The sequence below is a fragment of the Trichomonas vaginalis genome, chromosome I, assembly GCF_026262505.1.
Source record: "Trichomonas vaginalis G3 chromosome I, whole genome shotgun sequence".
Classification (NCBI taxonomy): Eukaryota; Parabasalia; order Trichomonadida; family Trichomonadidae; genus Trichomonas; species Trichomonas vaginalis.
In genome coordinates, this window is record NC_067203.1 from 736,239 (window position 1) to 760,559 (window position 24,321).

The window sequence follows — 24,321 nt, forward strand, 5'->3', positions numbered from 1 at the left end:
TTCAAACGTTTCTTTACCTCTCGTGGGAGCACCATACATTTTCTCAAACTTTTCAAGTAGTTCTGTTTCAGCAGCTCTCATATCGTTAACGAACGCAACCTTAACTCTATTGACTATACTGTCATATCTTTGAGTTATATTAAATGTTCTTCCTATCTTATATCTCTTTGTATTGAAGTCCTTCGGTTTCTGAACGATGTAAACTAAGCCTTCACTGCAACGTTCAGTATCGAATGAACCATATGTTATGAAATTATATCCAACAACTGGGTCAATCCAGAACAAAACTACTGGTATAAGACTTTTGTCTATAAGATATGCTCTTGTTCCATAGAATCTTACAGATATCATCAGCTCAGGATTTTTTGTCAAAATTTTCTGAGTAGAAGCATTTCTAACCCAGTCGTGTGCTTTCTTTCCTTCAGATAGTGTTAAAATGTCTGACAAAGAATATTTTTTGTATTTCTTTGAGTATCTTACGTTTAAATCACCTATTCTAACCACCTTGGTCTCATTGTCTATCTTTTTAACTGTTTCAAACTCAGTGTTTGTCATTTCCTGTTCTTACATACAAAATAAAAAAAAATATTTTAAAAAAACTAGCGTTAATTTTATTTTTTCTATCTTGTATAAAAGATATGATTTCATAGAGTTTTTTTTACGATTTTCATGAGTTTTATGCAAGGCCGAGAATTCTCGGTCTAGAGAAATTTCACGATTTTCATAGAGTTTTTTCACTGTTTTCATGTGTTTTAGGCGACCCCGGGAAAAGTCGGGGTCGCAATTTTTTACGATTTTCATAGAGTTTTGGCGACCCCGGTTTTTTCCCTACTCGCATTTTTTTACGATTTTCATGAGTTTTAGGCGACTACGGTTTTTAACGTACTCGCATTTTTTCACGATTTTCATGAGTTTTTTTCACGATTTTCGTACGGAATCTCTATCCTCGGTTTTTCGAGGGTAGCATTTTTTTCACGATTTTCATGAGTTTTTTTCACGATTTTCGTACGGAATCTCGACCCGCGGTTTTCCACCGGTCGCAAATTCTTGCGATTTTCGTACGGAATCTCGTTCCTCGGTTTTCCGAGGGTCGCAAACATATGAGGAAATTCATGAAATTTGGTCATTTTTTCATGATTTCAGGGATTTTTTTTACGAAGAGTAAAAGTTCACTTCGTCAAAAAAATACAGTTATATCATGAAATTTGGTCATTTTTTCATGATTTCATAGAGTTTTATGCAAGGCCGAAAAAAGTCGGGGTAGCAAACATATGAGGAAATTCATGAAATTTGGTCATTTACTCAGCAAAAATATATTTTAGGTGAAGAGGTGAGATCTCACCTGTTTTCTCACCTGTTTCTCACCTCTTTTTCACAAGCGTTTTACATGAATTGTACGATGTATATTTGAAATCCTAAACAGTTTTGTAGCTTCTATTTCTTCTGTCAGTATGTCAAAAGTTTTCACAATGCCGAATGTTTCTTTATATTTCTTCTTGACATCAGATAGAAGGAAATCGTCAGCTGTTGGATAGTTTTTGTTTAGAAATGTCAACATGTCCATTTTATCTTCTGCTGGTTTCTCTGCTTCTTTCTTTAAATCTGCATAGTCGTTTCGCATTCTTTCTATCTCTTTGACGGAGTAGTTATATTTCCTCATTGCTGCTTTACATTTGAACATTGTGGGTTCATTTTAGCATTGTACATTGAAATAAAACCAGCTAGAACAACTAAGGCGTCAATGGTTTTCTTTAAGGATGGGCACTCATTAGGGTGATGAAAAAAATCAAGTCTAGCAAAGTCAATATATTAAAAACAGTGAAGACTATTATATAGCATTATAGTGCACAAGCTCAAATATTTAGTGATGCATTTCTCGAACTTATTTTATTTATAAGTTAACCTTGAAACATGAATTTTAGTATATCATGAGCATATTTTTTTCTAATTTTGCAATACTTATAATATCATACCAGGATTCATGTGGAAGTCTAATATTTGGTATATAATATTCTTACAATAAATGTATTAATTCAATTATATTCAAAATGATGGGTCGCAATTTTTACTGAAATTGCAAATTTAATTTCAACAATGAAATTATTGTTTAAAAAAAATAGCACAACAGCAAGATGGACAATCATATATAGAATTATAATGCTCCATATAATGCTTTGATTTGATGCGTATATAATGTTATTTTTCGAACATCTTTGTAAAAAATTGATTTTTGTAATTTTTGAAAAAATTCGATTTTATTTCGAGATTTCCTCTATAGGTGAAGTATATTGAACAATATTCCTATGGGAGAAAATAATTGTAAGTATGAGTACTTTCATTAATACTATGGGTGCCATGGTTATCGCTCAAACGATCAAGTTATATCTCGATTGCGTAAATTGAAATTTTGCTATTTTCTAAATTCACGGCAACAACATTCTTTTATCCTGATCGTACATCACAATATTTGAATGTGCGACCATTTGTTCAAGAAACCGTCAAGTTATTCTTCATTTTTCATGCCGCGGCGAACAAAAGCAGTTGCAAAGCGTATAAAGAACTTAGTTCAAAGCGCGAAAAATAGGGTAGAGCCATATGTCGTCAACACTGTTGAATTTGTGCTATCTGTATTATTGAGCGGCGCTACATTTTGCCAATCAGAATTTCAATTCATGCTGAATAACATCAAAGTTCCGTCAGAAGCTACATTTCATCGAGTCCAAGAAAAGGTTGGTCGTGTTATCATAGAAGTTGCCAGAGAATCTGTTAATTATTGGAAATCTCGAATGAGAAAATGTTCGGGACTTTTGTTTGACGGTTCTTGGAGTCAGAGAAGAAATGCAATGTTTTGCTATGTACAATTTGTAGAAGAGAAACTCAAAAAAATTGTAGATTGGGAAGTGATATCTAAATCTTTTAAAAATTTCAAAGGTAATTTCAACGGAAAATCAAATGAAATGGAATTTGAAGGCTTAAAAAGAATGCTGAAGCGTTGGAATAATGAAAAACGTGTAAATTTTTTTGTGCATGATGGCGATGTCAAAATTGTTTCTACAATCAAAAATACGTTCAAAGGTATCAGAGAATACAGAGATCCTGGACATTTTCTTAACAATATACAGAAAAAGCTCAAACTGCCAGAATTCAGAATCTTATCTAGCATTTCAAAGAATTTATTGCGTTGGCTTAGGCAACTTCTCAATGACACACATATGTCAATTAAAACAAAGAAGTTTTTATGGTTGAATTCCGCTAAACATTATGCCGGAAATCATAAATTTTGTCCAGATCCTGAAAAATGCAAGATGATTAAACCATGGAAATATGCAAAAAATAAAACTGCTATAAAAACACTTAAAAAATTCCTCGAAGATACCGTAAAAATCTTTGATATGGTAAAAAAGATTCATTCAACTCAAGTAGTTGAATCGATAAACCATATCAAAGCAATGCTTGCTAATAAAAATATTAATTGGCATGCTTCTTGGCCAATTAGGATGGCAGTCACAATATTGCATTTCAATGAAAGTATGTTTGAAACGATTGTAGCAATAAGATACAGGTTAAATTTACCAACAATGCCAGAAATGATGAACAGATATTTCAGAATGTATGATACAACAAAAGATTTAATCAAAGCATTCAAAAATTCAAAGCAAGTTCAAAAAAAGTTTGCGGCATTAAGAGCTATAAAGAGAGGTCTTCAAGCTACCGATGATCGTATTACTCTTAAATCACATAAATAATTATTAAATTTATTTCACCCTCAAAACATCATAATCTTGCACCTTCTTTGAATAAACACTTTCACCTTCTATTTTTAATTAATGTTTTTTAATTGTCCAAAATTTTTAGATTATATAAGATATAATTTTTTATAAAAGTATTATTTTCTAAAAGATAAGTATATATTCTTAATCACAAAACCTAGCATTTTATCATATCTATATATCAGCTTCCTAAATATAATACTCATATAGTTAGTATGATTTTAATGTTTTTGAACATGAAACGAAAATATGATTACAATCATATAACATAATGGAGTTATTGATATAACTTATATGCATGATACATTAAGAAGTCTTCCAACAATATAGATATAGTTGTAGATTCCTATGATTCCTTTTATATTGTGAGATAATAACATTTTTATGCTGTCAGGAGCCTATGAGTGCCCATCCTTAACTCAAAAGTTGCTGGTTTTATCTGTTCGTTCCATACTTTACCTCTTTTATCTTTATCTCTTATCTGCCATACACATTTTGCAACTAACGAAACAAAGTTGTCGTAGGTCTTAAATTCTTCAGATTTGTATATGTCAGAGATGTTCTTATATAACATATCGCAGTCTTTGTCCATGACTTTGTGGTTGCAATGAAATCCAAGAAACTCATAGTTTACCTTACGTATGAACTTCTTGGTTTCTACTGAGTCAGTTGCTTTGACTTCTATTTCATCGAATTCAGGAATAGTAAGCTTTTGTTGTTGTATTTCAGGAAGTTTAGGTAGATGGTCAATAATATCCTGCATTTCATAAAGATATTCTTCATTTGTTTCATCTTTTGCACTACAGTCTAAATCTCCTTGGAGAAGTTCTTGCTTTATCTTCTGGATTTCTGTTTCGAAAGTATATGAAGAAGGAATGAAGCTTTTCATTTCTACTAACATAGATGTTGGGTTCATGACTAACGAGTTTGGTGCTGTTGTTGCTAACATGTTCTTACAATAAAAATAAAAAAATATTTTTTTAAAAAAACTAACTTTTTATTTTATTTCGGGAAAATTCATGAAAATTCAACGGGTGAGAAAAGAGGTGAAAAAACAGGTGAGATCTCACCACTTCACCTAAAATATATTTTTGCTGAGTAAAATGAGTTTTGGTTGAAAAAACAGGTGGAGCCAAAAATGGCTCGACCTCAAAACAAGCATTTCGTGAAGAATATACCAACCCGCGGAATTCCGCGGGTTGCTTTTTATACAAAACATTGACGAAGAAGTCTCAACAAAACAAGCATTTCGTGAAGAATATACCACCTGCCGGAATTCCGGCAGGTGCTTTTTTTATACAAAACATTGACGATGAAGTCTCAACAAAACAAGCATTTCGTGAAGAATATACCACCCGCCGGAATTCCGCGGGTTGCTTTTTATATACAAAATTCAAGAGTTTTGTGTGTTTTCTACGATGATAAAAATAAAATGGTTCATTTACTCACAATATTTTTGTACAAAAGGACCCCAACCTTTTAACCTCTCTTCTGCAGCTTCTAATGAAACTTTAGCGAGTTCATATTCTCTAAATTCTCTCTTTAAATCTTCTTGTTCCCATTGGTCTAGTTCGTATGGAGAGTCTCTATAACCAGAACATATCTCACGTTCATGTTCTATTTGTTTTTCATGCATTTTTCTAACTTCTTCTTCGAACAAAGGTTTAGCATTCTCTGCTGTATCTTCAAGTTTTTCTTCATCTAATTTCTCATGAACTTTCTTGTCTATGGAGTCCATAATTTTTCCAACTGCTATGCAATATTTTGGAGAAGCCCACATTGCTATATAGTTTACAAGTCTTGGGTCTACATACGTTCCTCTAACCTGTTTGATTTCATCGGGAATTCCTGCATGAACTGTGTATAAAAAGCAACCCGCGGAATTCCGCGGGTTGGTATATTCTTCACAAAATGCCTTAAAATACTCTTCCCAGGACTTATTTTCCAACAACCTTCTAAAGTCTTTCCTAAACTGCTGACATATCTTTGTTGCATTTATATAACCATCCTTGTCTCTACGTAAGACTTCAATACCATTGTAAGTGCCTTTTGTGAATGTTTCGCCATTAGATTTGTTCGTGAACGTTTTTGCTTCGACTGTCATACTGTTCTTACAATAAAAATAAAAAATATTTTTGGCTTAACCGTCGGACATTCGTTTGTGGCTTAACCGTCGGACCACAACGATAAAAATCTCATTTTAACTCACTTTTTTTCTATCTTAAGGAAATTCATGAAAATTCAAGAGGGTGAAAAAACAGGTGAGAAAACAGGTGAGATCTCACCACTTCACCTAAAATATATTTTTCAGTACTTTTTCAGCACTTTTCCGTAGTTATATATGAAAGACAATTCGAGATAAAAGTCATAGTACAAAGGTATTATATGCTGCACACCGTTTGTTGTGAACCAAACTTGAAAGTCAGAGAAACTGTTACTAGGTGGTTCGTAGAATTTAGAAGCAAAGTCATAAAAGTCCTTACCGATACACAGAAAACTGTTGTTGCTTGAACTGAAACTTGCATGACACATGACATTTTGAGGGTCGAACACGTTTCTATAAACTGTCAAATCTGTTGGTGGAAGTATAAATTTAAATGGACCATCTGGTGGCAATGGTTCGTTCTGGTTTAGTAACCGAAGAAATTGTGCCCAAGAACGTTTGTCTACTCCCCAATATAAAAACTCTGTATCTCTTGGAGGGTTAATTTCAATCTTTTGAAATGAAACGGTGGAATTCATCTTATCGTATTCTAGTTTCAGATAGTATGTTCCATTTAGTAAAGAGTGGTATTTTTCTTGAAATTCCCAGTAGTATTTGTTCATTTGAGTTTGAAAGTCATTTAGAGTTTTTTCAAGACTTTCGTCTGAACGAATAGTAAAGATCTTCATTTCGTCAAATTTTTCTATTAGACCATCAGAACCTTTATACTGACCATGAAAATATACTGCGAACATAAACGCGTTAGTTCTATTTGAAAACAAAACTCTTCTAAATCCTATTGCCTTTGCATCTGAAGGACTTTGAAGCCAACGAACTGGATAGTCAAACCTGTAAGCTCCGGATAAAATTTCTTCATCTGATATAGTCCTGCCAGCGTTTGTAAAGATATAGTCTAACGGTTTTGTATCTGCTACTTTTGTTCTTTGTTTTTCAACCTGAAGCATTTTATATATGTAAAAATATACTGTTTTAAAAACGTTTTAAAATGGTATGCAATGTTTTATTTCATGCAATGTTTTATTTCTGTCCCGTCTTCAAGTATGGCCCAGTACTTGCGCTTGGATATTACATGAACTTCGGAAAATACCTTGTCTAGCTTAAAACAGCCCATTTTCTCACCGACTAAACCCATTTCAATGAGTTTGTTATAGCCTTCTTCGTTCGTCATGAGTGCGTCAATGTTCTCATAGTATACCTTCACTTTGGATTTAACCTCTGAGAAGAATTTGTTGTAGTTGTCAAGGACTGCCTTTGCGAACTGAGGATAAGACCAATGTTCGACAATAGGTTTTACTGTGGTTACTAAGCCACCTTGACCTTGAGTAAATTCGTATTTCAAAACAAAAGGGGAGAACCTTTCAACAAAGTTGTCGACTTTCTCATAGTGTTTACTCTTCATCTTTTGAGGTTTCTTAATGGAATATCCCCATGTCGAATTCATAAGCAATTTGATTGTCATTGCAAGTTTGGGGTTTGAAGCTTTCCTAATATCATAGAGTTGTTGTATGACTTTTCCAACTGTATAGTTCCTTCCCGGGAACTCTCCATCTTCGTTTGGAATTCCAGTCGGGATATATTGGACGAACCTCATGTACGCAGCGTTAAGGTCGACATAGTATATTTTTTCGTATGAGTCGAACTTATCGCATCCAATGGGTCCGGTTCGTGGAAATTCAAGCGAGTCTCTTATCTTTTGAGAAACCTCGCCTGTTATCTCATAAACATCGTCGAAGCAACCTGTTTCATATAAAACCTTCTGACCTAACTCAGATGCTCTCCAATACAATTTGACATCGATTGGATGTCTCAATGGAAGTTTGTTTATAGCATCTTGAAGTTCTTGCAACCTCATTGGAAGTTCTTCTGGTTCAGGTTGGTATCCGAACAATCCAACTCCTTTTGGAGCTGTGTACTTCTTTTGTGCTAGAACTTTGTCTGGAACAACTTTTGGTCTTACCAACAATGAAAAGTTTGTTTCGTCTTTTGGTACAAAAGTTTCTGTCAGCTTGTCATCTGGAATTGGTTCCAACAAACCTTTCTCGAAAAGAATGTTAACAGCTCTGACAATGTTGCACTTGCCTTTTCCGAACAATGGGTTTGTAAGACTTTCGTTCAACATGAAGTGGTTGTGGACAAGTACAATCTTCAACCATGGCAATTTGAAGTCAATAACATAGTCGTCATGTGAAGAACCTTTCTCAGTCGGAATGTTGACTCGGATATTGACATTTGCCAACGGTGCAATTTTTGTCAATTGACCTCTGAGAATGTACCTTGTTTTCACACATGACTCAAGATACTTCATCTTCTCATCTGTAACAAGACCAGAGTTCCTGAGACATGTAAGAATACAAGGTTCATTGACAATTTTTTCAATTGAATTGTAAATTCCATACCTGGTTAAGTTAATGTCAGACTTGTTTATGAACGGGAAGTATCCAGCATGTTGTCTGACTGCTTGAGGGTTGGGTTGGTACCATTCAAACTTCACGCTTGCAATTCCTTCAATCGCATTCAAAATATCTGAGTCGGAGTCAAACATTTGTTCTCTCTTTGTAGTCTTGAAAGCGTCAAGAAGCATTGCGGCTGTTGTGACATTGCCATGTGATAGTATATATGACCATCTAAATCTGTTACGGTTAGTCTGAGATTGTATCCTTTCTTATTTCCGTCTTGAATTGCAGCAAGTACACCCATGAAGCCTTCTTTGTTCTTTCCTTCTTCAAAGTTTACTGTAAAGGTTCGACCAGATGCAATTTGACTTCGAACCTCACGATACTTCTCATATGCATATCTTGTTCTTTCCATTGGAGCATGTGCGTCTTCACCTTTTCCTTTTTTCCTTCTCAAAGGATACAATTGTTCGTTATGTTTCCAGTAGAATCTGGCAAAGCCGTCGTGTCCTTCAACTTGAGGCTCAGTAACATCGAAAGGCATGTTCATAAGACGCTCTTCTTCTAACCTCTCTAGTCTGTTTGGATAGTTGGCGCGCGCTGTTTCCAAGTCCATTTCATAGGTCAGACCAGCCAGTTTGTCATAGACTTTTATTGGCTTTCCCTTCCTATATTTAAACTTCTTTGAAACTCTCCAACCATATCTTTCTAACTCTGCTTTTATTCGAGCAGACCTTCTGTCCATTCTATACGGGGGCATTTTATAAAAATAAAAAAATATACTGTTTTAAAATGGTATGCCATTTCATATTTCTCATCTAATTTCTCATGAACTTTCATCGTCAATGTTTTGTCAAAACTTCTTCATCTAATTTCTCATGAACTTTCATCGTCAATGTTTTGTCAAAACTTCTTCATCTAATTTCTCATGAACTTTCTTCATCTAATTTCTCATGAACTTCATCGTCAATGTTTTGTTAAGACTTCTTCATCTATGTCTTCCCAACGGTCTTTTACGACAGACTCAGCGTACAGTTCAAATAAAAATAAAAAAATGTTTTTCCTTTTACTTTACGTAACCACCTGCTACCATAAGTCTTTGACGCCAACCCATACCAGCTAATGAAGGTTGGCTTGGTTTAGTCTGGAGACTAAACTTTGGTTTTGGTTTTTCTTCAGTTTTTGGCTCCCCTTCTTCTATCGGTTTTTCGTCACTTTTCGGTTCATTTGACTTTACCTCACTTGCAGGTATGGTTGTGTCGTTAACATCTTCATAAATGTCATATGCCATCTGTTTCTGTTTTCCTTTCAACTTTTTGTGTTTGTTGTAAAGTTTAGAATATTTCGACTCTAAGTCAATGAGATGTTCTATAATGAACTGTTGGTCAGTGAAGTAAACTTTTCCATCTGTTGTCTCGAAAATTCCTTCAGACTTCAATATTTTATTTGTGAGAGTCTGTTTCTTTTTTGAGATACTTGCCGTTCCATTTTTATGAAAAGTGACTTTGTAGTTAGGGTTTGTATTTCCAGACCTCACACTTTCTATTATTGAATTTTTCTCTTCATCTGTAAGTTCTTTGACAGGTTTTGACAATGGTTCTGAACTTTTTGTTTGTGGTGTCAAATCTACTGTTTCAACTTCTTCGGTCATTTCATCTCAGTAAAAAAATTTAGTTTGGTTTGTTTTCAACTGGTTGTTGAGGTTTTTTAAGTCGGTCTAAAACTTCTTGAGGTATAGGGAGGACTTGACAAACACGTGGTTGTGTAACTGCTGGAAGCCGACAAAGCCATCTTGAGCCCATTTGTCTCAATGCTGTATTGTTCATTTCATCTCAGTAAAAAAATTTACATTCCCCAAGTTTGAGGTGGTTGAGGTTGGTTGTTGTTTACCCACTGTTGTGCATGGTTATATCCTCTGTTAAAGAATCTTTCACCTTGGTCCATGTAGTGCCCTGCTTGGTTATAGTAGTCATTTGCTTTGTTATAGTAGTTTCCTGCTTGTCTTCCTACATTGTCCATCCATCCTTGAACTTTTCCTCTTGTTTCAGGATTTGGAATAAGATTTGCTGCATCTCGTGCTACATCCCAACCTTTCTGTACGGTTTGTATAATAGGTTGTGCTTTCTCTTTCAGTATACCTAATGTACTCAAAATCTTCCTTCCAATTCCAAATGCACCTCTGGCTAGTGTTCCCACTGCTGGCAAAAATCTAGATGCGACTCCTGCTATTGCGCCAAATAAACCCATTTCTTATGGGTTAAAAATGACGAATTCAAACAAGGACCCGTATGTTTCTAAAGCGACAAAGAAAGCACTCATGGTAAAAATCTTTAGTTCAACACCAAATGCTTGGTTTATGGATATCTTGGAAAACATTCCGAGATATAGAGAAGATGGACCACCATACTGGCTAATATTTGTCGGTCAAAACACAAGATACTGTGAAGCCATACCATTATGGTCCAAAAATATTTTAGATGTGAAAACTGCTTTGACAATATTCGTTGACAAATACCATCCAACAAAACTGACATCTGACTGTGAAAGTTCTTTCAAATCAGACGATATTAAAAATATCTGCGTTCAAAAAATGTAAACCAAATATTTCATTGTCGACCAAAACCATTCTGCTCTTGGTGTCATTGACAGTTGTATAAAAATCTTAAGAGACTTAAACCAACCACAAGGTGGTGAGGTAGATGAAATGTCATATGACGACAAGTATAGACACTTCTCCATGGCAAAGATGAGACAAGTTTTAATATTTACAATAGCCGTAAACAAAAAGGTTTGGGAAACCACTCCCCCGAAGAAATGAAAAACAACCCTGACTTAGAGAAAGACTATATATTTAATAGTTTAGTCAAAAGAGACAAACAAGAAAGAATGCCAGGCTTTCAAACTTAAGAAAGGTGACAAAGTAAAAATAGAAATACCTAAACGCGACCCATATGAAAATACTATTGACTATGACAACAATGGGAACTCGACAGGTACTCACGTTCGTGTTCGTAAAAATAGAAGAAAGTATACAAGAGAATATTATGAAGTTTTAGGCAAACATGGCAAAATGTACAGACTGCAAGCAGAAGATAAAACTACTATTGTCAGACCTCGTTTTCAAACTTGTTAAAGGTCAAGGTGGTATACTTTCAAAGACAGTTCCTAACAAATATAAGACAACTCCTGACGAATATGCTAAAGAAGTTGAAAATGACGACTAAGCATTTCTATACCATGCGTAAACTGTCATGTAAGGTGGCATGTAGTCTTTACTTTGTCCGTTGTTTGCGTATACCCTGAAACGCGATGTGTATGGTTTCCTTCTCCCTGTGTGCTACCCCAGAAACAATTTATAGCAAACTGAACGTTGTCTTTAACATCATATCCTTTACCTTTTTCATTGCTGACCAATCCCAAAATCTATGCTTATGCCAACCTGCTTGAGATGTACTTAAATCTATGTAGTGACTGTGTGCAGGTAAGTTTTCACTGAAATCGTTTTCTTCCACCTGTTTCCTTTGAAGAGTTTGCACAATACAAAAACCTGTCGACTATTTGAGTCCAAGTTCCAAAACCAAGTACTACTTCTGGTTTGGTAGAGTTCATTGACGTATAAATAGAACCTATAGGATATAGTGTTTGAAGTATTTCTGTCTTTAATGTTTGAAGCTCTGTTTTGTCTGCTTTCTTATATAACTCATCGTTAACATATGTTTTGTCTGCTTTTGTATATAACTTTTCTTCAAGTTCATTTACGTCAGAGATGCTATGTCTATGATATTTTTGTGAGTATGTTCCTTCTGTCCATGCGAAAATATACTCTTTTGTTGCATCTACATATCCAGCTATCCATGTCGAGTCTGCTTTCTTCTTTAACTCATCGTTAACATATGTTTTGTCAGCTTTAAGGTCTAAACATTCTGAAACCCACCCTGTATTGGCTTTACCTTCTAAAATCTTCGATGTCCGTTCATGGTACCATTCAACCATTTTTTTAATTTCTTCATCTTTTTCATCCACATATTCCTTATTTGCCTTCTTCACTAACCCACTAGCCAGATATGCTAACTCATCGTCAACATATGTTTTATCTGCTTTGTTGTCAATATCTGCTTTCAAAAGAAGTTCATCTATAGGTTTCTCGTTTAAAGTTCTTTTTGTTGGATTTATACAAACAGTATGGTTCTTACTGTCTTGAAATAGAAACTCGTCTGTCAATGGGTTTAATGTCAGTTTTAAGTTTCCTTCTTTCAATGACTCAGATATCTTAGAATAGTTTGAAAAGTTTGTTGTGTTCTTATTTAGAGCTTGTACAATGAGTTGTCGGTTGTGTTGTATTTCTCTCATAGACGCTGTTTCATTCGACATTTTTATTCTAGATAAAATATGCTTTCAATAGAAAAAGAAAATTCAAGAGTTGCTACAACTAAACCATTAGATGAACTTTTTACGAATGTCGGTCAAAAGTTTGAGACAGAGACCGTAAAGCATGAAGGCTATCGTTTTGACTACCCGTTAAGATGGTTAAGAGACCCATCCGTCACAAAAGCTATTGGCTTTCGTAGAATGAAGTTCATTTCAGAAGCCATACATGGTTTCCCATTTACGGTCGCTTTTGAAGTTCGATACTATAACAAAGAAAAACGTACGTATGAGAAATTTGAACAGGGAAAACTTTTACAAGTGAATTTGCTTGTAAACTTAGAAACAAACTCTTCAAGCTTTTCAAGAAAAAATAAACGATATCTATCTCGAATATGCAAACCAGTTTAACATTGACGAAGGAGAGTACCATCTCATATTGTTTATGACAGGAAAAATGCAACTGTTAAAATCAATAGAATAGAAGACCTTGGAGAAGACGTTTATATTTCTACAAAATATAACAACTTGGCATGGTATAGATTTTTGAGGATGTTAAATCAGCCTGCAGAATATCCAGTACACCCGAACTTTTATGAAGTCGAAAACCCTAATGGAACATATGAAAATGTTTTCGACTCAGATGCTATTATAGTTCATGCTTCATTTTCTGGCGCACAAAACTCTTTTTTATGCTTGGCAAATGACTTTTACGAAAAACCTACAAAGCTATATGAACCACCGAGTGGAAGTATTTCAGACTTTCAAGTATGGTTTACTACAGATGGAAGAAAGAGAATAGTTCCATTATACCATGCGTTTTACTTAGAACTTAGTCTCATATACAACTACTATCGAACGGTAAAAATATAATTTTAATACGGTTGAGGTGTTGGATTTGGTTGCCAACTTGACTGTGGTGCAGGTTCAGGCTGTTGTATAACAGGAGCTTGTTCTTCTGGTTCAGGGTCTTTAGGTATAATACCAACGAACTGACCTACTCTTTTACCAATATTTTTGACTCCGTTCCAAATTCCTCTTCCTACGGTTTTTATTCCATTCCATATACCTCTTCCAACATTTCGAAAGAAGTTTCCTATTCTTCCAAAGAAACCCATTTTACTATATGTAAAAATCTAATGTCCGCCTAGTCTCTTACGTTTCCTTCTGAGTTCCATAGCATTTTTTAACTGGAGCTCATACATTCTATTTCTCCTCTGGTAGAAAACATACTCTGGGTCAACTCCTGTGTTCGCGTCATCTGCATAGAGTTGTTTATATCCCACTTCAGGGTTTGTATAAAACTCTTTCCATCTCATATTTGCATACCATGGTGGCAAACCTAACGCAGCGTCATTTGACATGGCAGTTTGCATTTGTACATCTGTTGGCACTTGACCATAGTTTGCCATTGCAGTTTGTATTCTAACTTCATTTGGAATATTCTCTGGGTTTGGTTGTCCAGGTTGCTGTGCATTCGCTAAGTTCTGTGCGTCCATTTAATATTAGATAAAAATATCTCTTACGAGTACATATGCTGAACATTTGCAGGCAGTGGTTCATCTTCATATTCTCTATATCTTTCTGCCACGTCAAATAAGTAAATGACACAATGGAAAAAACCTAAAACAAGTAGTCCTATTTCAAACCACATTTACTTACCAATAAAATTTCTTTGTTATGACACTTTTTCCGGTTTATAGGACCTCTCTCATATTCTATCTTATCGTATCTAAAATCATAGTCATGTATATCCTCTAACCATCTCATGACACTTTCCAAACCACTTTTATCGGATGTAAAGTAAAAGCATGGATGGTTATGTAAAACGTCTAAAGTTTCTAAAGAGTCTCTCAAAGTCCAGTCTACTTGGTATTGAAAATCGTATGTGTTATAGAACGGTGGGTCTACTATAAAGAAAACATTTTCCTTGTTTTTATATTTTTCATACAACTCTGTCCAACGACATCTCACAAACTCTATACCCTCAGTATATTTTTCTATGTTCTCTTTGAAAACCTTTGTATAGTTAAGATATAAAACGTTTGACATAAGTGTTTCAATGTCATGAACTCTTATAGAACCACTATACAATAGTCTAGAAGATATACTATCCCAGTCAATATACTCTGCTTTTTTCAAAACCTCTCTGACAGTATTTTTCTTATCTAATGGTATACGTTCCATCTTACCTATAGGTATCTTTTCTTTTAACTCTTTCAATATTTTGTTTGTGTCTGGTATATGTTTGAGACGGTTCATATAGTTGTCGAAGTCATTGCATATAATCTTTGAGTCTGGGAATACGGTATGGCACAAATGAGATATATAGAAACTTCCACCGAACAAATCTACAAATGTTAGACCATTCGGTAGTTTCTTAAGTTCTCTCAATATAATATCTTTACATCTACTCTTATTTCCAAAGAAGGGTAACGGTGGTTTTGTAAAATTCATTTTATATACAATAAAAATGTTTTTTCCCTGAAAAGTGACAAAACATCTTCGGGGCTAGAAGGGGCGCAGCCCCTGGAAGCCCCAATCCCTTTTTTTTTTTTATAAATATATACATATATAAATATATACATATATAAATATATACATATATAAATATATACATATATAAATATATACATATATAAATATATACATATATAAATATATACATATATAAATATATACATATATAAATATATACATATATAAATATATACATATATAAATATATACATATATAAATATATACATATATAAATATATACATATATAAATATACATATATAAATATATTTATATATATAAATATATAAATAACAAAATACAATCAAAAAATAGTGTTTGGAAATTTAAGGTTAAGTGTCACTTTTTCGTAAATTCTACCACACTCGAAGTTGTGAAGGATGTTTGAGTCAAAACACATGGTTCTTCAGAGCTGTTAAGAAACTTAGTAAAGAACGACAGAAATATTTTATAGAGAAGTATTGCAAAGGATGTGTAAATGAATTGTTTGAAATAGAACTTAGAGACACTTTCACACTAAAGGACTTGAGAAGAAATAAGTACATGAGTGAAGAAGGTATTGACATAGCTAGTGTTATAAATGACTTAAGAAGATGTGTTGTTGTTATTGACGGAGCACGTATGACATATCTAGTGAAAGATTATGATGGAATACGAGACACAACAACACTTGTGTCAGTAGATAGCAAGGAATTCAATAAGCTCATGAAGAGTGTTTATGTAGGACGTATTGAGGAGAAGGATGTGAACGCACTGATGATTTATGAAGCGGGTCAGAACAAGAACTATCTTATGAAGTCAGGCATGAGATTCTTTGACGAAAGAGATGACATTTACAGCTATTTCAGAGGATATGAGTATGAGGTACTGAATGAAGTAGATGAAAGCGTTATTGAAGGATATTTGAAACATGTTCACGATGTCATATGTAATGAGGATGAAGAGCTTTATGAGTATGTTTTGAACTGGTTCGCCTACATCGTTCAAAATCCTTGTGGAAAGACTGGAACAGTACTTTTGTTAATAGGAAAGCAAGGAACTGGTAAGAATGTACTTAGTAATGTTCTATGCGAGCTCATTAGCAAGTACGCCAACAATAATATAACGGCAATAGAGAATGTGGTTGGTAGATTCAATGCTGCTATTGAGAACATGAAGCTCATCGTATGCAATGAACTAAGCTCATGCGATACGTCTAAGGTCATGAACCACGACGCACTAAAGTCAATAGTAACAGAGACTCAGTTGGACTTAAATCAGAAGTGTCAGCCAGTAAGAAAGATAGAGAATGTTTGTAATATCATCATGATATCTAACAACTTCAACTCAGTAAAGATTGACAAAGACGACAGAAGATTTGTTGTCATTGACGTAAGCAGCAGATACAAAGGAAATTACGAATATTTCTCAAATCTCATTGAAAGCTTTAATGAAGAGTTTTATTCAAACTTACTGACGTACTTCATGAAGAAAGATTTAAGTGAATTTGATGTAAGGAAGATACCATTCACCAGGGCTAAACAAGAACTCATCGAAATGAACAAAACACCTTACCAAATGTTTTACGAGGAGTTCTATGAAAAGTTTGTATCCGGATGGAATTGTACAGAGTGCTACAGAAGATATAAAGAATTTGCGAAGGAAAATGAATTCTTTGCATGTAGTTCAAATGTATTTGGTGGCAAGATGAGAGAATTTGTGAAGAGAAGTAGAAAGCGAGACGGTTCTGCAAGAAGTTATATTTACGAAGCAAGTATGATAATAGAAGGTCGTGGAAAGAAAGAAACAGTGAATTATGAGGAAGTGCTTGAAAAATTCATGGAGTACATGGGAAGCAATATAACATACAACAAAGACATATACAGTGAGTTTAAGTACTACTGTGAACAGCATGAGATTGAAGTAATGAGTAAAGGAGACTTTGAAACGCTTATGAAAGACAGTAAGGAGGTAGTTCATGAGAACAATGATGAAATAGTTCATGAGAACAGTGAGGAGGTCGTTCATGAGAACAATGATGAAATAGTTCATGAGAACAGTGAGGAGGTCGTTCATGAGAACAATGATGAAATAGTTCATGAGAACAGTAAGGAGGTCGTTCATGAGAACAATGATGAAATAGTTCATGAGAACAGTGAGGAGGTCGTTCATGAGAACAATGATGAAATAGTTCATGAGAACAGTGAGGAGGTCGTTCATGAGAACAATGATGAAATAGTTCATGATGTCGTTCGTGAAGAAGCCATTGCAACAAAGAATGAGATAAAGGATTTCATAGAACTTAACAAGGAGGAGTTTAAAGAAGGCTATGAAGTGAAAAGATGTGAAGAAGATTTCTTGGCGTATTTGAAGAAAAAGAGACTAAAGCCAATGGCTCAAAATAAGTTTCAATCGATGTTTGAAAAGAAACGTTTGAGCTATGGTGGTGTAAGAAGCACATATTACTTTGTTAAGAAGTGAGGACATTTATTTTTGTCGTTAGTGTTGGAGTTTGTGTTGGAGTTTGCGTTTGTCATTTGTGCTGAGGTTAGTACTTGTCGTTAGTGTTGGAGTTTGTGGTTGTTGTTAGTGAGAGAATAAATTAAATCATGAACTTTGCCATGGTCTCTGTCCCTAGTAGTTTTCATTAAGTTCTGGAAATAATGAAAGTCATAAACTTTGCCATGGTCTCTGTCCCTAGTAGTTTTCATTATCTCACAGAGTTAATGAAAGTCATACTTTCTATCAGATGAAGCATGCAGATGAACATAATGAAAGTTAGTGAGTTTGCCACGAGTTATGAATAAAATATTGGCATATTAGATGAGATAGCTGATGAAACAGATGAAGATAAATTAAATCTTGGACTTTGCCACACTCTGTCCCTAGTTCCTCAAAATCCTTGACAACGTTGCTTAGAAATTTTGGTTCAAAACCTCATCTGATTTCAATGAATTCAACAGGGTAGAAAAGAGGTTAGAAATGAGGTTAGATCTCACCACTTCACCTAAATTTATTTTTGTGCTATGTTTTCATACGTGTGGGAGTGGTGATATCATTTATTTTTAAGTTTATTTTTATATAAATGACAGAACAAAAGCAACTCATACAAATCGAAAAATATAACAAACATACATTTAAACATTTATTCTTCCTTCCTGAGTATGACATGTTCTTTACACTTCATCCTAGACCAGTAGATTATACATTGACTGTGTATAAAGATTGTCATGGTAGTTTTATAAAAACTTATGATGATGAAGGTAAGTTAACAAGACTATGCATTTCAAAACTTGAGAAACTTTATGACTTCAAGTATGACTACAATAGAGTTAACATTGACGATGAAGATATAGAAGAAAATTTATGAGAACGTTTATTTTTTCATTAGTGAGTTCGTTAGTGAGGTGAAGTGGTTGGCGGCTTTGTAAATATTTAAGGTTAAGTTAGTTTTTGCGTTTGTGTTGTAAAATATACGTTAGTGGTTTCGTAAAGTGTCAAATTCACATATAATGGGTAAGTAGGTGCGCAGTGCCACCGTACTGAAGATATGTATACTAACTAACGTTTCAGCCAGGACCCTCGTATGTTGACTGTGAGAAAGGCATCCTTTATCTGAAATAGATGCTTTTCCAACAATCAAATTCGAAGATCTTCGACGTTGTTGTAAAAAGAGAAGGAGAAAGAAAGAAGAGGAAGGAGAGGAAGAAGGAAAGGAAAAGAAGAAGAAGAAGAAAGAAAAAAAAGAAGGACATATTAAATATAATGCGCACTTAATAGTGCCGAGGCGGCTGAGCCGCCGAGGCGCGATTTTTTTGACCCTATATTACCGCACGGCAATGTTTTTCTCGATTTTGTACAGCCCTACTTCATATAATATACACATGTTCATGTAAAAACTTTTTTCCAAAATCCTCAGGAATTAAGGGATTTTTGAATTTTAAGAATTTTTTTCGAATTTTTTTCGAAAAAAAAATATTTTCAGAACAGCCTTAACGGCTAAGATTTAGGAACAATGTTAAGTATCAAAAAGAAAGGAGGTCTGATATAGACAACATATATCGTTGAAGGTTGAAAAAATCTCTAATATTTGAGCCCAAAATTTCAAATTTTAATTTTTTGAAAAAAGAGGCCACCCGTATGTACGTTTATTTGAGAGGAGGAGGATTATATTTTTGAAAGGGTGAAACATTATGAATATGTTAATTATATAATAATATGTATTATTATAAAAAGAAAAAATAAAGCACGTTAAAATTTTTCTTTCTTGATTTTTTACAAAATCTACTTAGAATTATGCAAAATATGACTAAATAATTATAAATTTCAAGTTAAATTTTAATTTTGATAAATAATTTAAATTTCAAAATATCAAGTTCAGTTCGACTATGTATGTAGTAATTCCTCAATAAAGTGCCAAAACCCTATTAAAATATATGAACATTTTCAACATTTTAATGTTTTTATTTAAAAATTTGATGGAATATGAGCTTCAAACAATTATTATGTAAATAAAAATAATTAAATATATGTATTTATTCGTATTACAACCGTAGTAAGTCGATTCTTCCTTTCTTCTACTGAGTTTTGAATTTGATTTCGAATTGTAAAGAGATTCAAAGGGCAAATACTAGCGGATAAAAACTACCTCCATGAAAGGGTCATAATGGAGTCAAGTTGTATTTTTTGATATTTTTTGCTTTTCGAGCCTAAATAAGGTAGCCAAGATAATGCCTAAAAATAAGGTTCTAAATTCTGAAGTTTACATGATCCTCTCGTGTGCACCCTTAATCATTATACCCAGATTTGCTTTACTTTTACCACTCCCCATGTAATTTCTGGGGAAAACGATAATTCATTTTTTTTATGGATGAATAGATCGTTTTCCTAGAAAGGACCTCATATCTCTGGCTAAAAAGAGTGTCAGATCCTAAATAGATTATTGATCTAGTGTACAAATCCAATAAAAAGCCTATTTTTTTGGCTTTTTTGGTGCTCATTTTTTCGAAGATCTACATGAATATGGGGAAACCATCGGATTTTTTTGGTTAACCCACATCTTCATGTAGTCTGGACTATCTTTCCTCGAAGGACCTCTTTACGGGTGTAAAAACTCATAAAGTTCTCAAAAGATTCATTCTCGATCTCCATGCTGAAAGAATTTACAATAAAAAAGAGATCTACGCATCAAACTACAGCCATAAATGAACTGAACCCCTAAAGCTCAGCTCTTAGTTTATCAAAAACGTCGAAATCCTTCTCATTGCAATCAAATTTTCTCAATAACTCATAAGAAAAATCGAATTTTGATTAAGCCGATGTTATAGGTATCACAAATACTACAAACTTGAGCAATATCGAAATTGCCAGCAAAAGTTTGAAATTGCATTGCTCATATTTGTTTTGTAAACTAAAAATCTGCTTATATTATTCATTAATTTTTTATATATTATTCATATACTTTAATAAAAACAATACTATTTCACCTTAAAAATGAATTTCATAAGTCAATATTATTTTTTTGAAAATGTATCAATTTTCGATTAAAACAACATGAGAATAAAATTTACGCAAAATTATTTTAAAAAATGGTTTTAAAAATTTACAATTGATTAAGAATAAGATTGCAAGAAGTTTTGAAGTTTAATTTTAAGAAAAAAAATTCGGATATTATTCATGGATCTAAGTAATCTGATATTTGAGTATCGGCACTATGCATAAAACATATATTTATAGTTTTTTTGGATTTTTATGATTTTAAATATATTCAAATTTGGCAATCCAATAGATTTTTAAAAAATAGGTAAATAAAAATAGATTACATATGCAGCAGATTTAGAACATGAAACAAATCTTATAGTGACCCAAAAAAAAATTCATGATCCAAAAAAGAAAAAAATTGGGTAAATGGGAATCAAACCTTGGCATAACAAATCATTATGTCAGATGTTTCCACTACACTACACCGGCAGTTCGAAAAATACCCTTGGTGGTTCTATTTAATAGCTACTCCCAACGATAGGCGGTGTCCCCAGCTTTCGAGAGGTGGTAAAAGTAAAGCAAATCTGGGTAAATTTTTTATTAAAAGGGGAAAGCTTTGATTTAGAGAATTTGGCTTTATTTTTGCACGTTAGATTGCTTAGAATAATAGAGCATGGACTAAAAGAAGTTGTGATCCCAGTTTTATAATTCAATATATAAATTTCCCTTGGACAATTTTCGGTTGAGAATAAATCTAGATATATTTCTGGCTCTTGAGGGCTTTCATTAAAATATTGTCCAAAACCTGTAAAAATATTAGAATTTTCGGTAAATAATAAGCATTTGATAAGTTTGAAAGTATCTTGATTATGATATGTTTTGAATAAAAAACTTTCTCCATGCTTGTTATTTGCAAAATAACAATTTTCAAATTCAGCATATGCATATTCAATAAATATCATTCCACGAGGATCATAACTTATGCTAGATACTGAGTTATTTGTAAATACAATGCTATGGTAGTAGGTGGACATATAATAATGGTATAAATTCGTTTCAGCAGCTGAATTTCGCTCAAATAATGAATAGTTTACGGATCCTGATATGTCGAATGTAATATAGACAGAGCCATCATTGTATGTTAAGTTATTTTTTGTAAAAGAATATTTAGCGATCTTAGGATATTTATTAGAAATAACCCCGATATAGATTCCGCTACTTGAAAATGTATTCGGATTATTGTTAAATATCGAGATTTCTGAAATATGATTAATATTTTTTTCATCACATACTATTTGAATAAAGGCAAATGCAAAGCCATTTTGGGATTCCGATCCGATACTGCATAGTCTTTGCATAGCATTTTGTTTGCAAATGGTCGTAACAGAGCCGCCTTCACGCTCTTTTTTATTTGATGAATTTATAAATGTGCTATATGATATTAAAGAATTACTTTGACTTGAATTCAGAGAAATCACACCAGAATCTCCTAAGTTAATGAAATATACTGATGTGACGTAGAAGTCATTCACTAAAGTCCCATTCACTAAAGTCCAATTGGATAATAAATCTTTTCGACTTTGGTTTAACAAATTTGGAGTGATAGTCAGATTTTCCCAATCAAAAATGTCAGATTTTTAATTTCAAAGGTGACTTTTGAATTAAGACATACAATTAATTATATTTCAGTAGCAGGATATTGAAACTCATCATCTACTCTCTCAAATTCGACATAATAACAAAGATGAATAAAACAAGCATACAATTTGTTTTACTTACCAATTCTCAATTTAAATTATATCTCCATATAAAGCATCCAATCCTGCAATTTTTGCATGATTAGAAGCTATTAAAGTTATTTTACAATCTGATAGTTTTTCTATTAAAAAGTAGTTTAGAGAGTTCCATCAATTTTGCAACATTAGCAAGTTGTATATCAACAAGGTTGTTTTATGAAAACAAATAAAATTTGTGAAAAATAATACTGTTATTAATAAAAAACACTTTTTAAATATAATTAATAAAATATGAACTAATTTCTATAAAAAAAATAAGGAAAGATTAGTGCTCCGTCTTCATTGCTCTCCATTCTCTAACAGTGTTATCCTTAGAAGCTGTAATAATGCGATCTCCTGAATAATTGAAAGCGCAAGTTGTTACGTAGTCCTGGTGACCAGACAAACACTCAAGTTCTCTTCCTGTATTGACATCCCATATCCTGCAAGTGAAATCGTCGCTTGCTGTGAGTACTTTTGTGCCTTGAGGGTTAAAAGTCACTTTTCCGACTTCATCTGTGTGTCCTTCGCATATTGCTATGCATTCTCCGGTTGTGGTCGACCAAACTCTAGCGGTTTTATCAATGGACGACGAAGCAACTTTAGATCCATCGAGAGAATAAGCAACAGCAACGACTTCTGATGTATGTCCTTTAAGTACGTGTATTGCTAATGCTTGTCTGACATCCCAAACTCTTACAGTACTATCTAAAGAACCTGTTACGATATTTGTTCCGGCGGAATTGAAGTAAGCAGCACAAGTTTCGCGTTTGTGGCCTCTGAGAGCTGAAATACAATCGCCTGTACGGATATCCCATAGCCTGGCCGTTTTGTCGAATGAAGATGTTAATAAAAGTGGTTCTGATGGATGGAACTGAACGGAAACGATTTCGCCGGTGTGTTCCTCTAAGGATTGTAGTAGCTGGCCTGTCTGTACATCCCAGATCTTTGCTTTAGAATCCATAGAACCTGTAGCAACGTATTGCGAATCTGGATCGAAAGCAACGGTAACGACTTCTTTTGTATGTCCATCTGTTGATGATTGGCCTCCTAATCTGTAAACTAACTTGTTTTCAGCGACCGACCAAATTGCTGCTGTTTTATCAAAAGATCCTGTAGCTACTAAGGTTCCGTACGGATTATTAAAGCAGCAGCTGTATACTGGTAACGTGTGTCCAACAAATTTAGCAATCTGTTCGCCTGTTTCTGTATTCCAAACACAAGCAGTATGATCATATGAAGAAGTAACGAACATATCGCCCATTTTGTTGAAGGAACAGTCTGATAATGGCATTGCGTGCATTTGATGCATGTGTTGGAGTTGGAAATCTGAATAATCAATTGTTTGCATGTCTAAAATTTGATTTAATGCAGCTTCGATTTTCTTTGTGTGCTTTGTATTAAAAAATTCATATGTTGATACAATTTTTTCTGCTAAAACATGTAAATCTGTCAAAACAGATAAAGGTGGAAGTTCAATATTCTCTGTTTTTGTTTCCCCGTTATCGTTGAGGACTACGGTGAGTCCTGGTGGATAGAATCGTAGATTTAATTTTTGAATTTTAAGCTGACTCATCTAGTTTTTTTTTTGTTTCTCGAAAAGAAAAATTATAAACTCCAACGAAAGTGTCAAAATCTTCAAATCACTGAAAACGTATATGGCATACTGTAAAAGTCTATTTCTTTCTAAAATTTTTCCATTTTGATAATTTTTACAGGGAAATTTGAAAGAAATTAACATTAAAAGTGAGAAATAAGGAAAATTTAAGAATGAGTGTTTAATTCTGAGACTATGCGAAATGTCAGGTTTATAA

General features: G+C 33.6%; 14 protein-coding genes and 2 pseudogenes across 16 annotated transcripts, besides 4 other annotated features; 2 read left to right on the forward strand and 14 right to left on the reverse strand.

The window, feature by feature from the left end:
• Window positions 1-17,054: part of a mobile genetic element that runs on past the window's edge.
• Window positions 19-555, reverse strand: TVAGG3_0904040 (organellar and viral DNA polymerase type B; the record flags this gene model as incomplete). The annotated part of the gene is made up of 1 exon (XM_051251454.1): window positions 19-555. A coding segment is annotated over one exon (537 nt), but the record flags the coding sequence as incomplete, so codon positions are not given.
• Window positions 1,373-1,621, reverse strand: TVAGG3_0904050 (organellar and viral DNA polymerase type B; the record flags this gene model as incomplete). The annotated part of the gene is made up of 1 exon (XM_051251455.1): window positions 1,373-1,621. The coding sequence occupies one exon, from the start codon at window positions 1,619-1,621 to the stop codon at window positions 1,373-1,375; it is 249 nt and encodes an 82-aa protein (XP_051077029.1).
• Window positions 1,756-4,184: a mobile genetic element.
• Window positions 2,520-2,892, forward strand: TVAGG3_0904070 (zebrafish ch211-108c17.2-related family; the record flags this gene model as incomplete). Its single annotated transcript, XM_001279052.2, has 1 exon — window positions 2,520-2,892. A coding segment is annotated over one exon (373 nt), but the record flags the coding sequence as incomplete, so codon positions are not given.
• Window positions 3,213-3,746, forward strand: TVAGG3_0904080 (uncharacterized protein; the record flags this gene model as incomplete). The annotated part of the gene is made up of 1 exon (XM_001299770.1): window positions 3,213-3,746. The coding sequence occupies one exon, from the start codon at window positions 3,213-3,215 to the stop codon at window positions 3,744-3,746; it is 534 nt and encodes a 177-aa protein (XP_001299771.1).
• Window positions 5,212-5,874, reverse strand: TVAGG3_0904090 (uncharacterized protein; the record flags this gene model as incomplete). Its single annotated transcript, XM_051251456.1, has 1 exon — window positions 5,212-5,874. The coding sequence occupies one exon, from the start codon at window positions 5,872-5,874 to the stop codon at window positions 5,212-5,214; it is 663 nt and encodes a 220-aa protein (XP_051077030.1).
• TVAGG3_0904100 (uncharacterized protein) lies at window positions 6,078-6,938 on the reverse strand (the record flags this gene model as incomplete). The annotated part of the gene is made up of 1 exon (XM_051251457.1): window positions 6,078-6,938. The coding sequence occupies one exon, from the start codon at window positions 6,936-6,938 to the stop codon at window positions 6,078-6,080; it is 861 nt and encodes a 286-aa protein (XP_051077031.1).
• On the reverse strand, window positions 6,995-9,147 carry TVAGG3_0904110 (annotated as a pseudogene). The gene has a single exon. A coding segment is annotated over exon 1 (2,153 nt).
• TVAGG3_0904120 (phage tail repeat-like family) lies at window positions 9,454-10,038 on the reverse strand (the record flags this gene model as incomplete). The annotated part of the gene is made up of 1 exon (XM_051251458.1): window positions 9,454-10,038. One exon carries the CDS (start codon window positions 10,036-10,038, stop codon window positions 9,454-9,456), a length of 585 nt encoding a protein of 194 aa, XP_051077032.1.
• Window positions 10,058-10,213, reverse strand: TVAGG3_0904130 (uncharacterized protein; the record flags this gene model as incomplete). Its single annotated transcript, XM_001301187.1, has 1 exon — window positions 10,058-10,213. One exon carries the CDS (start codon window positions 10,211-10,213, stop codon window positions 10,058-10,060), a length of 156 nt encoding a protein of 51 aa, XP_001301188.1.
• TVAGG3_0904140 (uncharacterized protein) lies at window positions 10,233-10,634 on the reverse strand (the record flags this gene model as incomplete). Its single annotated transcript, XM_051251459.1, has 1 exon — window positions 10,233-10,634. The coding sequence occupies one exon, from the start codon at window positions 10,632-10,634 to the stop codon at window positions 10,233-10,235; it is 402 nt and encodes a 133-aa protein (XP_051077033.1).
• On the reverse strand, window positions 10,751-10,884 carry TVAGG3_0904150 (annotated as a pseudogene). Its single transcript has one exon. A coding segment is annotated over exon 1 (134 nt).
• On the reverse strand, window positions 12,099-12,737 carry TVAGG3_0904160 (phage tail repeat-like family; the record flags this gene model as incomplete). The annotated part of the gene is made up of 1 exon (XM_051251460.1): window positions 12,099-12,737. A coding segment is annotated over one exon (639 nt), but the record flags the coding sequence as incomplete, so codon positions are not given.
• Window positions 13,628-13,870, reverse strand: TVAGG3_0904170 (serine threonine-protein phosphatase family; the record flags this gene model as incomplete). Its single annotated transcript, XM_051251461.1, has 1 exon — window positions 13,628-13,870. The coding sequence occupies one exon, from the start codon at window positions 13,868-13,870 to the stop codon at window positions 13,628-13,630; it is 243 nt and encodes an 80-aa protein (XP_051077035.1).
• TVAGG3_0904180 (uncharacterized protein) lies at window positions 13,889-14,251 on the reverse strand (the record flags this gene model as incomplete). Its single annotated transcript, XM_001301186.2, has 1 exon — window positions 13,889-14,251. One exon carries the CDS (start codon window positions 14,249-14,251, stop codon window positions 13,889-13,891), a length of 363 nt encoding a protein of 120 aa, XP_001301187.2.
• TVAGG3_0904190 (phage tail repeat-like family) lies at window positions 14,391-15,209 on the reverse strand (the record flags this gene model as incomplete). Its single annotated transcript, XM_051251462.1, has 1 exon — window positions 14,391-15,209. The coding sequence occupies one exon, from the start codon at window positions 15,207-15,209 to the stop codon at window positions 14,391-14,393; it is 819 nt and encodes a 272-aa protein (XP_051077036.1).
• A 1,865-nt stretch (window positions 17,055-18,919) lies between the features above and the next one.
• Window positions 18,920-19,069: a mobile genetic element.
• Window positions 19,070-19,116: 47 nt separating this feature from the next.
• Window positions 19,117-20,038: a mobile genetic element.
• Window positions 20,039-22,757: 2,719 nt separating this feature from the next.
• Window positions 22,758-24,098, reverse strand: TVAGG3_0904220 (U4 snRNA binding; the record flags this gene model as incomplete). The annotated part of the gene is made up of 1 exon (XM_001301185.1): window positions 22,794-24,083. One exon carries the CDS (start codon window positions 24,081-24,083, stop codon window positions 22,794-22,796), a length of 1,290 nt encoding a protein of 429 aa, XP_001301186.1.
• Window positions 24,099-24,321: the final 223 nt, after the last annotated feature.